Genomic DNA, 14390 nt, shown 5'->3' with positions numbered 1-14390 from the left:
AAGAACAAGATCGGCTTATGCCTTCCCAGCTACACTGTGATAAAGAATCTGACAACCAGCTTTAAAGATACCGTTTCCCAACTAAAATGGGGGTAAGAAAATCCATGTTTATTATGGTCTTAATGTAAAGCTCTCCTCCTTTTGAGTATTATTGATATCCACTCAAAACGTTTACTCTGCTTCGCATCAGAGAATCTCCAAACCTTATGATCATGTTTTTTCCAGGTAGGTGAGCATGACAACACTGTAACTGCAATCACGCTGTAACCTGAGCAGACTTATTTTTAAAGGGAAAGGCAGATTTAAAATGCCATAAATAACAGGCAGTAGCATTATCTGCAGCAAATGCGCATGGTACAAACATTCACATGGATTTAAAAGAGCAAGATGAGTTTGGTCACAACTTAAAGGCCAACAGAATTTCCAGGGCATAAGCTTTTCTAGGGTATTTGATTAATCTATGCTATTAGGTGTCTGATGATCTTTGACTTGCAAAGGTCCTGTCCAGGGCCTAGTCTGCACACAAGAGAGAACACACTTTCAGTGCACTTTCAAAGTAGATTTTCCTGTTCTGCACAGGAAAATCCAGCTGCCAAAGCACATTGAAAGTGCATTATCCTGTGTGTGCAGAATGGGCCCTGGAAAACCTGCTGGTGTTCAATGTGTTACTGGACTCAAGTCTTGCTCTTTGACTGCCAGATGAACATGGTTACCCGCCTAAGAGTAAGCTTTTAAAATACATACATCAGCAGATGCAGACCAATCAGGACCCCTCAGCTTGTGTAGAGATACTTAAAGGCACATGTCCAATGGCTCATGGTAATTGTGCCAGGGGGCTCATGGTAACTGTAGTCCATGGACATCTAGAGAATCACAGTTTGGCCACCTCTGGTCTAGACAAAGTATGAATGGTCTGAATTGCCTTGGAGCAGGGGTAGTCAAACTGCCTTGGAGTCTACTTTGTAAAGTAGTTTTCTTCAAGTCCTAGTTTTTAGGGACTAAAATCAGACTGAGATGTCCACAAGAGATGAACAGGAACAACCCACCAGGCCCTGTGCTGTTGCTGGACAACTTTTCATTCAAACAGGATTTGCTTGGGAGCTCCACCCAGGATTCTCTAAAAGGCACCAGAAGCTGAACGGTGACAGTCCTTGGTGAACTGAGTCCAGAAGCCTCCGTTAATCAAGAGGCAGAAGGACCTGTTGCTCTACTGCCTTTTCTGCTGACCCCAATGGTATTTTCTCAAATGATTTCAAATTTTAAGTTACCTGCCAGTTATTTTCCATAGAAATCCCTCTTTGTACACGGATGATGTACTCCTAGAAACAAGGAGAGGAAGAAAAAGTTTATTAGAAGCCTAAAGAGATAAAACACTTCTTCCAAATTAGTCCAAAATATGCAGCTGCAAGTTTTAAGACATGAGTTCTGCCTTCTAGACTCTACAGTTCTTCCAAGATTGTATGCACAAACCTCTGGATCATTCTTCTCTGTGACTCCTGAACATCACTCCTGTTTCGTTCACCCTTTCCGCTCTGATGCTTTTTCTATGCTGCACTCTCTTTGCAATGGTTTACCCTTTTCTCTACCAATGTGGTGGTAGAGGAGGAGGAAGAAGAGGAGAATCGGTTTTTTTTTTAACCCAGCTTTTCACTACCCAAAGGAGTCTCCAAGTGGTTTGCAACCGCCTTCCCTTCCTCTCCCCACAACAGACACCCTGTGAGGGAGGTGAGACTGAGTGAGCTCTGACGGAACTGTTCTGCAATAATAGCTCTGTGACTTGTCCAGGGTCACCCAGCTGGCTGCCTGTGGAGGAGTGGGGAATCAAATGTGGGCTCTCCAGATTACAGGCCGCCATTCTTGACCACTAAGAGTTATCATCATGGGAGTTCCCTATGCAGATTCACATGATACTCCCATGGTTCATCAAACTTACAGCGCTAAACCAAAGGTTGCAGGAAGGGGCAGCATTTCTGGGGGAAAATACCAATAAACATGGTACGCTAAAAATTTTGTGCCAAATACAGGAATACAACGGGCGCTAGATTGGGAGGGGGTGGAAGAACTCTGTGGACAGCCTCCCCCTCCCCCAGGACCTGGGAAGGCTGCAGACAGGTATTATGGAACTCACCGGCAAGGGCAGCTCTCATGCAGCAGGGATCTGCAGCCTCCGAGCCTCAGAGGGAAGTGGAAGGTGAAGGGGGTGGTCAGGGGTGGGGGACAGAAGGCGATTGGCTGGCCGCTGGACAGACAGGCGAGCTGGTTGGAGGAGGAGGCCCTCAGGGGTGGGACAGCATCCCTGAGTGGGTGTTAAGCGCTGAGTGGCACTTAAGCCATGAGACCAACTCCTCCCTTTCCAGAAATATTTTGTGTGGAACAGATAAACTAACAATCAGCATGAAGATCCTCACAATCCCAATGTGTCTTCCAACATCAAGAAAAGCCAGAGTGGTATAATTGTTAGAGCGCTGGACTAGGAGCTGAGAGACCTCAGGATTGAATCCTGCCTCTGCCACGGGAATTTGTTGGGTGAACTTGGGCCAGCCGCACCCTCTCAGACTCACCTACCTCACAGGGCTGTTTTGAGGATAAAAACAAAGAGGGAAATGATGTAAGTTGCTTTGGGTCCCCTTTGGGGGGGGGGAAAGTTGGTTATAAAATGAAGTAAATAAAGTTGTGTGCATACCAATTCCTGAAAAAAAGAATCCTTTTGTGTAGTCTGCTATTCTATTTCAAGCAACCACGTCACTTCTGCTTTTGGCTGTGGAAAACCCCTACCAATGACATTATGAAATTGTTTGTGAAGAGAACACTATGCAATCCTCGGGCATTTAAAGGGTTTAAGGTTTACTCATCAAGGCACCAAAGACTATGCATCCTGCCACTAGCAACAAGGGAAAGAACTGTAAGCAGGCCACGGTTCAGTGGTCAAGCATCTACTTTGTACGTGGAAGTTCTCAGGTTTCAGTCCTCAGCATGTCCACTTAAAAGAACCAGGTTAATATGCAGTGTGAGACCTCCAGCTACGACCTTGGAGAGCCAGACAATGCCTAACTTCAAGGTCTGACTCAGTATAAGACACCTGCTGATCTCCAGAGAGCTAATTTGTAAGACATTCCTATGAGTTACAGCCTCCTCCTAACCTCAAGCCTCTCTAAGCTGTCCCAGTTTCATTTGTCTATACTTCAGATTTTAAACACTGGTCTCCAGAGCACACACGGCACCTCAGGAGATAAAATACGAAGCTAGATCTCTCTGTCGGAAAGCCCTGACCTGGATAGCTCAGGCAAGGCTGATCCCGACAGGTCTCAGAAGCTAAGGTCCAACTGTGGTTAGATTTGGGATGGGATACCTCCAAGGATTCTGGTGGCAGTTCCTTAAAGAAACACTAAGGGTTATTATGTGGAAGCAGGTAATAGCAAACTACCTCCAGATGAGCAATAGGTTTGTGAGTGTCCTGCATAGCACAGGGGGTTGGACTAGATGACCCAGGAGGTCCCTTCCAGCTCTATGATTCTATGAGTCTATGGATGTGCCTTGCTTGGCTGCTAGACAATCCTCAGATCTCCTGGCTATATTGCACACCCCACATGATAAATAATCCCTACCCAAAACAATTTATTTCATCTAAAGTCTCAAACCTATAAATTTATAAACTTGTGAGTAACAGTTACTGTAGGCCTGTCTTAACATATGACCCGTGAAGCAGCCATAGCTCTGTAGTGGGGCCTCTACTTGGCATGCCGAAGGTATCTGGTTCTATCCCAGCATCTCCAGTTAAGAGATCTGGCAATAAGTGATGTTTTCAGGCTGGGGACCGGGGAGGGGGGGAGGGAGGTGCGGGGTGCCCGCAAATGCCCGCCTCCCCCCCCCCTGCAGCATGGTGCCCACTGTTCTGGGAGGTGCCTGATCACTCCCAGCGCAGCGAGTATGCACTGCAGGGAATAGAGAGGCGCACCTCCTAGTGTGCCGGCGCCCACGTTTCCCTCCCCCCCCGCCACAGCCCGGTACCGGTCTGTGGCCCGGTGGTTGGGGAGCACCATGTCGACTTTGATGGACCAAGGGTCTGATTCAGTGTAAGGCAGCTTCCTTTGTGGCTGACTGACACAAGTTTGCTAATTTCTGCATCCCTTCAAGAGGTGAACATCTCCCCAGTAAGAGCATCACATTCCATATTTTGTGACAGAGGATAACAAAGTACTCATGAACACTGAGCACTCATGAAACTTGTACTGGTGTGCTGCTACATGGTACAACCATCTCTTTGGAACTTGTGATCCATTTGGCAGGAAAATACGCATCGCAATGGCTGTTATTATGAGAGGGATGAATCTCCTCTGAAATTGCTAGGTCATATTTTTCACTAGAGGCAAAGCCCTGGTGGAATGAGCTCCCTGAAGAGCTGCAGGCCCTGTTGGAATGGCCAGCTTTCCACAGGGCCTGTAAGACAGAGCTCTTCCACCAGGTGTTTGGTTGGGGCCACGGTGAATCCCAGAGTTTCCATCCGTGGATCCCTTCACACTGGTAAATCTGGATCCTCACTCCCAACAAGAAAGAGCTCTTGGCCCTCTATAGTTGTTCAATGTTAACTTTTAACGGGTTTTAATGGGGTCATACTGGTTTTTATTGTTTTATTGCGAACCACCCAAGTCCAAATGGAATGCAGCGGTATATAAATAAATAAACATCCGTCCTACCTTCCAACTTGGATAAAAGGACTCGGATATTCTATTCTATTCTATTCTATTCTATTCTATTCTATTCTATTCTATTCTATTCTATTCTATTCTACTGCGATGGACAAAGGGAGCCTTGACTCCTGGATTCTTACGCCCTGAAACAGTAGTTGGTCTCCTTTCACCCCAGCAAGATGCTCAGCTCGACCTACAACTGTGTTGGAGGGCCATTACAAAAAAAAAAAAATCCTTTTGCTCAGCAACTCTGTCCTTCTCCCAGCGGATGGATAGAGTCAGGCGAACACGTGCTTCTGTTCTGCCCCATTTATGATGCCATCAGATGTAACTTTATTTAGCCAATTTTGAACGCCTACCCAAGATCTTCCCCAAAGGAGGAAGTCAAGCTGCTGCTTCAAGACGAAGACAGGCAAATAACTCTCTGCACAGCTAAATTTTGTACTGCCGCCATGAAATTGGTTACTATGTATGTGGATCAGAAAATTTCTCTCTGATCCAACTTCAGAAGTACAAAGAGCCAATTGTCACTGGCAACTTAAACTGTGTCTTAAATATTCAATCTAACATCTTAAAGTTTTTATGTCGCCAGATCTTTTAAAAAAAATTATAATACTATTACTGTTTTTTTCTCTTTTTAAATTGTCTTAGTTTTTAATTGCATGTAATTGAATTTTGGTCTGAATGACCGTAAATAAATATTAATTGATTGAGTGGTTGGTCTCCAAGGCGCTACTGGACACAAATCTAACTTCCTTTCTGTAAGCTTTCTTCAGTGTCCAATTTTCACACATATACATGGTAATGGGGACTATTACAGCATGGATTGTCTTGATGGATGATCTATTAAGACGACCAGACCAAAGTACACATTGCCTTTTTCATGTCTAGTTCCTCCTCTTCCCTGCCTACTGATAGCAAAAAAAAAAGTACCAAAATACGATGGTCATCCAGCCAAAGAAATATTTTAGGTTTCCATACATATTAACTTAACAATAAAACTATATGTGTGGAAAATCCCCGTGAAAAAACTACAAATGCACCCCCCCCCCGAAACCCTGGTATCCTTCAATCTTAAAACTGATAACTATGGAGGCGTCTTAAGCCTAAATTTGTCATGTTAAAAACAGGCTGATCCAAAGCACTGAAAGACAAGCTAAAGATTTCAGAAAGCTTTGTCTGTGATTAAGTTGTCTGTCAGTAGCAATGGCTAGGCAAGAGGTACATGGCAAATATATAGTTCTGAATAATTGTATTGGCTAACTAAAAATGGTACCTGAAGATCAATGAACGGGTCTCCCATAGCTCTCTTTAAAGTGTAAATGGAGGACATGAATCAGACCCTGCGTGGGAGAGGGGAATTAACTATTTCTCATACTGTTTTACCCACCCTCGTATTTCTCTCCCCTGTCACTATTTATCTTACAAGGCAAACAGGAACCATATTTGTATCTGTAAGGTCCCTCACCCCATGGAACAAATAGCAGCCCCAGGGGGGTTGACTACAATTGGGGAAACTGTACAAAGGGCTTCAACTCCCCGCCCCCAAGGATCTCTTCCTTGTTATTTACAACCTGAAATTGCTATTTGGCCTTTTACAGAGACACCATAATTAGAATATGATCCTCAGCTTTTAAAAATTTCACATTCATCATTTTTTAAAAAAAAAAAGAAGAAAAGCTGGGAACAGGAAACTCAGCATATATTTGTTCAATCTGCATGAGTCTTAGATCTCCTCCTCTGGAAAAACACAGTAAGATTTACTAGCTTAAAAAATTTACACACAAGCTACATTATTGCAATTCTTGGCCCTATTCCTGAGTTTACAGAGCAGTCTGGATCAGCATTTGCTACAGTACTTTAAATGTATATCTCGTTAAAAAAAAAAGCCTTATAATAACCTTAAAAGACAAGCAGCTCGTTTTGAACATTATGCTAAAGACACAACCCCCTCATCTACATACCAGCTTGTTAGCCCTTAAAGGAAAAAAGCAACCAACCCATCTGTCCATGCAAATAAATTACCCTTTTACGACCTCTTTTCTTCCTTTAAAAAAGTATTCGCAAAGTTTCTTCCTACTCTCCTAGACAGTCTCATTCACCCACATGTGAAAAGCCAATGACTATTTACAAGCCAGCTAAAAGCTCTATTTGCTCCTCCTCTTGACATTCACAAGCCTTCAAATATGCACAAGCCCCATTTCTCAGGCTAATTCAATTCTGTTCTGCCTTTCAGCCTAACTACAGAGAGTAGCTTGCTCCTGACAAGAAATTTTTTAAAAATTCAGCTTTGCTCCTACAATGGACGTGGTGTTTTCCAAGCAGGCGATGGGTCCCAGGTTTGAGGATATTGCAAAGCAGGGGAGTTTTTTCTGCTTCCCAGAATTATTGTGATACATTCACGTACCTGGCAGTGTTCTCCTGGCTTTCCCCTAATCTTTATCAGCCTGGTTTGCTCTGAAGAAACAGCAACTATGTTCAGAGCAAAAAAGCTTAAACTCTAATGCAGTGATTCTCAACCTTCCTAATTCCGTGACTCTTTAATACAGTTCCTCATGTTGTGGTGACCTGCAACTGTCCCGGGCCCCCGGTACGTTCGCCTGGCCTCGACCAGGGCCAGGGCCTTTTCGGTCCTGGCCCCAACCTGGTGGAATGAGCTCCCGGCGGAGCTAAGGGCCCTGTCGGGACTACCATCTTTCCGCAGGGCCTGTAAGACAGAGCTCTTCCGCCAGGCGTATGGTTGAGGCCAGGGCAGAGCCCGGGTTCCATCCAAGATCCCAAATCCCCTGGCCAGTCTTTCTCTCCTCTCTCTCTTACAGAATTAACGTCCGACCTCTCTCTGAACAAGCGGGGAAAGTGGGGAGGGTTATAGAATAGAACGTCATCTTTTATTGTAATAATGGGGTATTTATGGGATTTTATGTGATTTTACTTTGATTTTATATTTTATTGTGAACCGCCGTGAGACCTTTTGGCGAACGGCGGTATATAAATCCAATTATAAATAAATAAATAAACCATAAATTATGCAAGTGTTTTTTTTCACAGAAACTGACCCATGGCATGAAGATCCATTGTTCATGATTATATAAAAATTGTTTCCCCCCCCCCCGAGGTTTCTCAGTTCAGTTCTGCTGCTTGTCCCACCATGCTGTTCTCGCTCTTTTCCGCTGCTCCAGACAGACACACGCTCTATCTCAATCTACCCTGCAAGACTGTTGTGTGGAAGGCGCCCCCATGGCCAAGCTGCTCGCCCTGTCAAAGGATCGTTTAACCCCCAAAGGGGTCCTGACCCCCAGGTTGAAAACGACTGTTCTATTGGGAGAAACAGGCCTTCAATAGTTCCACATGGGTGCTGAGATCCTCAGGAGAAAGGAAGGTGTTTTTAAAATACATAAAATTAAAATACATAATATCTGACAAATTGCATTATAACAGATCTCAGGGCTACCAAGGTCTTATATGGCAAGAGAAGGCCACATGTAACCCATTTAAAGCGCTGCCTGTAATATATAAAACTTTGACAGTACAACTGGCACACTAGGTATGGATTTCACTGAATCAAAAAACAGAACTATGATGTCAGAGTGGTTGATTGTAAGGTTCATTGGATGTCTCTCCGTACCGCCTGTAACCTACCCTGAGTCTCAGTAAGAAAAGTGGGCTATAAACAAAGGAAAGTAAAATACATCTTTAAAAAAATAGAATTGTTCAGCTTGGATGCCACTCCCGCTGTTGCCCGAAAATATTGCTTCCTCATGCCATGCATAAGGGGTGGAAAAAACTGATTTCGGTTTTAAATGGAGATGTGAAGGCACAGGAAAAAACTTCTTTTTATAACAAAGATTTCTTCCCTCTCCCTCCTCCCCAACAAAAAGAAAGTGTTAGAGAGCAATGAAAAACACACTTGGGAAATATTCCCATGTGGTAACTTCTTGTCAAAAATCTACAGGTAATGTGGGTTTAAGGATCAAAACAGAGACAAGGAAGATCACAACCCTCCACTTGGTGTAAAAGACAAATCGCAAGCAAGTGCAGCCCTGACTGGATCAAGGCCATGCAGGAAAGTGAAAGGGGGGTTAACTCTTCCGCCTCCACACAGTTCTGCTAATGTAAAAGGTAAAGGTAAAGGTATCCCCTGTGCAAGCACCGAGTCATGTCTGACCCTTGGGGTGACGCCCTCCAGCGTTTTCTTGGCAGACTCAATACGGGGTGGTTTGCCAGTGCCTTCCCCAGTCATTACCATTTACCCCCCAGCAAGCTGGGTACTCATTTTACCGACCTCGGAAGGATGGAAGGCTGAGTCAACCTTGAGCCAGCTTGCTGGGATCGAACTCCCAGTCTCATGGGCAAAGCTTTCAGACGGCTGCCTTACCACTCTGCGCCACAAGAGGCTCATTTTATCTCCAGCACTTCCCAGAAAAAGACATAGAAAGAAAGAAAGAAAGAAAGAAAGAAAGAAAGAAAGAAAGAAAGAAAGAAAGAAAGAAAGAAAGAAAGAAAGAAAGAAAGAAAGAAAGAAAGAAAGAAAGAAAGAAAGAAAGAAAGAAAGAAAGAAAGAAAGAAAGAAAGAGAGCAATCAATTTCCCCATTTAACATGCTACTACCTCTCCCTTTCCCAAGACCTCAATCAGGGCCACACGTGCTTGCTAATGCCTCTAATGCTACAGCCAGCGTGGTGTATCCCAGAAGTTGGCAGGGGCTTCTGGGAATTGTAGTCCGTGGACATCTGGAGGGCCGCAGTTTGACTACCCCTGTCTTAGATCTATCTCAGCCCCGCCTACCTCAAAGGGTGTCTGTGGTAGGGAAAGGAAAGGAAAGGTTTTCATAGGCCACTTTGGGATTCCTTCAGGTAGTGAAAAGCAGGGTCTAAAAAGCCAGCTTTTCCCCTTCTTTATAGAGAAACAGAGTACATGATCTTTGTCATGTTTGTTTTGGCCCTGAGTAGTTCCACTGATATCAGTAAGACTGATATTCTGATTCAAATGGGTAGCCGTGTTGGTCAGAAGTAGCACAATGAAATCAGAGTCCAGTAGCACCTTTAAGACCAACAAAGATTTATTCAAGGCGTGAGCTTTCAAGTACTGAGGAAGAGTGCTTGCACTCAAAAGCTCACGCCCTGAATAAATCTTTGTTGGTCTTAAAGGTGCTACTGGACTCTGATTTTACTGATATTCAGGTAATACTAGGAACCAGGCAGTATTGCAAGCTGCTTACAGGTGCATAACGCCACCTTGTTTTCAGTCTTGGATTAAAATGTTTATTGAGGGGATCATTGTCCACAGTCATGCCAATTGCCAGATCTGCTGTGAGATGTCATAGTAAGGGGCGGCATATAAATTGAATTAATAAATAAATAGAAGTGAGCAGAGATGTTCTCCTTTCCTCTCTCCTCCACTGATGATTTAGTGCTAGAAGCCACCAGACTTGTCACGGTGACAAGCAGACATCTGGCCAAACTCATCAGCCTAGTCTTTTTTACAACTGAGAGAAATTAGTGGGACTGCTGCAAAACATCTGCATAACTCCTCTGGCAGTAAATGCAACACGTGGCAGATTATTGCCCAGTGGGCTTGACAATTAGAGTTTACTATCCTACGCATGTTTCATTGAAGTATGCTTGAATTAAATAAAGGAAACTTCCTCTGGAGTTAATGACATTCAGACTGAAAAGCCTGAATGACAAGCCAGACAGCAATCATTTTTAAAAAGATGAAGACAAGTTTTAATTTACAGGAGCAAAGGTTGATGGGTAGCAGATGGTTTAAAAAGCAGAACTTTCGAGGAACTAAACAGGAATTCAGTGGCACCTTAAAGGCTAAAAATATTTACTCCAGCATAAACTTTTTATGAATCAGATTTTGGCCATCTTTAAGGCACCGTCAGACTCCCGTTTTCTTTTGCTGCTTCAGACTCACACAACAACACAACTAGCATCTGGAATTTTCTCAATACATTCTTTTTTCTGCTGGGGGGGTGCAAACTAAAGGTTTGTTTCTAAAAACTGTTGGGGTTTCCCTCACTTCTCAAACACACAACAACTGCTGGGGAGCTAAGTTCCCAAGACCCATGGGGGCCTAATTCAGACCAGGGTGCAAGGTACCAGCTTGCTTCCCCCCCCCCAGTTTTCCCAGCTTGAATTATTTGCCCCATGTGACAACTTGTTCAAAACTCAGCACTGAGTTTGACCCTAATTTATCAGCCATACCAATTGCCAGATCTGCTGTGAGGGTATAGTCAGAACTGAGAGAACGTACTGTGCATACGCAGGATCTCTAAATATTTACCACTATTTCGTCTCAATGTTATATGCGGCCAAAAGAGCTGTTAACTTTGAAATGTGACTGTGTTTAACAGGATTCTACCAGGAGGAAGGGGCCATGGCTCAGTGGTAGAACAACTGCTTGGCATGCAGAAGGCCCAGGTTCAAGTCCCAGGATACAGGTGATGTGAAAGACCTCTACCTGAGACCACGGACAGCTGCCGATGGACCAGGAGTCTGATTCAGTATAAAGGCATCTTCAAAAGCTATTCTAAAACACTTCTGAGTTTTCAAGTAAGCAGGTCAAAGGCAAAGGACCATCTTATTAGAAAACATTTTCTACATGCATGCTGTGTACCTGAGCAATTGTTCTGCCTCTGCTCCCTAAGAGGGCAGAGAATTTGAAGCTGCATTGCTCTACACAGCTCTGAAATTGCAAAATAGCAGCAGTCTTTTTTCACTATGCGCATCTTCAAGAAATCCCCATTTCATCTTTCCTCAAGGGAGTCAAGCAAAATCAAAACACCAAATACAGGTGCCATCTTATGCAGTGTTCCACCATTTGAAGTACGGTACTAAGAAGCAATTTAGAGTTGCCAGCTCCTGGTTGAGAAATTCCTATCGATTGTGGGGAGGGCCTGGCCTGGGAGGGCAACATTTGAGGAGGGACCTCAGCATCATATAATGCAGGGGTAGTCAACCTGTGGTCCTCCAGATGTTAATGAACTACAAGTCCCATGAGCCCCTGCCAGTGTTTGCTGGCAAGGGCTCATGGGGGTTGTAGTCCATGGAGGACCACAGGTTGACTACCCCTGATATAATGCCATGATTTCCACCTTCCAAAGTAGACATTTCCCAAAATGAACCAATTGTCTGGAGATCAATTGTAATTCTAGGAGACTGCCAGCCACCTCCTGGAGGTTGGCAACTCTAGTGTATCTCCGCTTCAGATGACACTGCGAGGTTCATAGGAAGTGTATCCACAGATGCAACAATCTCATACAGTATTGGTGCAGAATTCCAATTTTAAATTATTGACGTTAGAAGAAACCAGGGTCTGCCTCTTCTTCTCCCACTTTCAGTCCCAATCTGTGACAAACTCAGGTAGAACACAGAGAGCTGCAGCTAGTTTTACACCTCTGAAGCAACAATAAATGTGCCCCAAAGACCAATGATATCATGGTTTTGATGTATTAAATAATCTCGCTTTGAAGTCAGCCAACCAGCTAACCCACTGTAGCTAGAACACCTGGAACTAAAGTAGTTCCATCCAGTTGTCCCCTATGAGACAATCTGTTTGTATTCACATTCTTTGGTTTAAATGCTTATGTACACCATGCACTGCAGTTAGTAATTAAATCCAGCTAGTCCAGTTTAACCTTTTCCTGTACTGATCAGTTAAACAACTTGGTCAAGTTATGAAAAAGGAGCTTGAATCGAAATCTGGCATGTAAACATCACAACCTTTCATATAAAACTACTTGGTTGTAATAAGACAGAAGGGAAAAGACTCTTACTACAACCTACACACTTCTAGCTAAATGGTTTAAAAAGCAAACTTAATCCTGGCTTTAAGGTGTGCCGAGACATGTAGCCATGACAGAAAGGACAGGAAGGTTAATAGCTAATTGACCCATTAAAAGATGCATGAGACCATCTGATCTGCAAGTCATGCAAATAACTCTGCGAAAGTTACTAGCCCTCAAATATTTTGTATTTAACCCAATAAATTTACATGTTCCAACCCAATAATTTACATATTTCCCTAGAACTAGGGCCTGCTGAGTTTACTGGGATTTAACCAAGCAGAGGATTGCAGCTTTAATGACTTGAATGCTAATACCCAGGAATTTTTTTAAAGAACCAATTGTCTTCAAGTTTACCAAAAAATTCTTTGCACAATTGCCTGGAGATAAATCTTATTTGTTACAGGTAAACCGGTAAGTAGTTATTTACAAACTTGGAGCACTGACCTCATAAGTGACTCACCATGACCGGCCTTCGGTGAGCGTTCCCTTCTGGTTTGTTTACACAGCTCACAAGTTAATTTGTACACACACTTTGTGTACCTGAACACCATGAATAGTCCGATTACAGCTCTTAAACAATTATTTTAAGCCCCAAACAACCACATGAAGTTTCTCCTTTTCCTCAGAATTCTCAACTCTCCACTAAAATCTTACACGTTTTGAGCCACATCTCTGTAATTGGTTACTTTCCTGAAGCCCCCAACTATAAACAGCTATTTTTTTAGAAAGAACTCTCTCTCTTACAAGTTGGTGATGATGGAAAATACCATCAAGTCACAACTGATTTATGGTGAAGGTATGGGTTTTTCAAGGCCAGAGGCATTGAGAAGTGATTTGGCATTACCTGCCTCCATATTGTCTCCTATGGACACATTATTATTATTATTATTATTATTATTATTATTTCGATTTATTTCCCGCCACTCCCAAATGGCTCGCGGCGGGTTACAATATCTTAAAAAACCCATTAAAACTCCCATTAAAAGACTTTAAAATGTCACAACATGGCAGCACAATAATAAGATCCCCTTCCTACCCCCATTCCTAAAAAAGGGGGGGGTGGAGGAGAAGGAGGTCAACGATGTTCAAGAAGCCCGGGGGAGAGCAGTCGATGTACCCCGGCAGCCCCAGCCTCAACCATAGACCTGGCGGAAGAGCTCCGTCTTGCAGGCCCTGCGGAATGTTAAAGGGTCCCGCAGGGCCCGCAGCTCACCCGGGAGCTCATTCCACCAGGTGGGGGCCAGGACCGAAAAGGCCCTGGCCCTGGTCGAGGCTAGGCGTGCTTCCCTAGGGCCGGGAACGACCAGAAGATTCTCACTCGCAGAGCGCAGAGCCCTGCGGGGGGCATAGGGCACTAGGCGGTCCCTCAGGTATGTGGGTCCCAGCCCGCGTAAAGCCTTAAAGGTTAGAACCAGAACCTTGAACCGGATCCGGACAGCAATTGGTAACCAGTGCAGCTGCCTCAGCACAGGCTGGATGTGGGCCCTCCAAGGTGTGCCGGTGAGGACCCTAGCGGCTGCATTTTGTACCAGCTGGAGTTTCCGGATCAGAGACAGGGATAGGCCCGCGTAGAGCGAGTTACAGAAATCTAATCTGGAGGTGACCGTTGCATGGATCACAGTGGCCAGGTGTTCGGGGGACAGGTAGGGCGCTAGTAGCCGGGCTTGGCGAAGATGGAAAAATGCCTGGCCGGCTACTTTCCTGACCTGCGCCTCCATAGTCAGGGAGGCATCAATGGTCACACCCAAGTTTCTGGCCTGGGACGCGATGGTAAGATGCGCCCCTGCCAGGGTGGGTAAATGCGCTTCCTGTTCCCGCCCCCTACTTCCCAGCCACAGGACCTCCGTCTTGGAGGGGTTGAGTTTCAGGCGACTCTGCTCAAACCATTCTGTCACTGCTTCCAAACATCTG

General features: G+C 44.5%; 1 protein-coding gene across 11 annotated transcripts in view; it reads right to left on the bottom strand.

Moving 5' to 3' along the window:
• The window catches only part of PXK (PX domain containing serine/threonine kinase like), a 65143-nt gene that overhangs the window by 43720 nt on the left and 7033 nt on the right, over positions 1–14390 (bottom strand). For 10 of the 11 annotated variants that reach the window (XM_077324957.1, XM_077324958.1, XM_077324952.1 and 7 more), the window contains exon 2: positions 1269–1319. In XM_077324957.1, the coding sequence (XP_077181072.1) occupies positions 1269–1286 (18 nt within the window). In that variant the 5' untranslated portion in view covers positions 1287–1319. Of the gene's footprint in view, positions 1–1268; positions 1320–6713; positions 6733–14390 lie in introns of those variants that run through there. The other variant, XM_077324955.1, reaches the window with a different exon arrangement.

The sequence above is a fragment of the Paroedura picta genome, chromosome 3 (genome assembly GCF_049243985.1).
Source record: "Paroedura picta isolate Pp20150507F chromosome 3, Ppicta_v3.0, whole genome shotgun sequence".
Taxonomy (NCBI): Eukaryota; Metazoa; Chordata; class Lepidosauria; order Squamata; family Gekkonidae; genus Paroedura; species Paroedura picta.
Note: the sequence above shows the minus strand (reverse complement) of the source record. Positions and strands in the feature narration are given on the sequence as shown.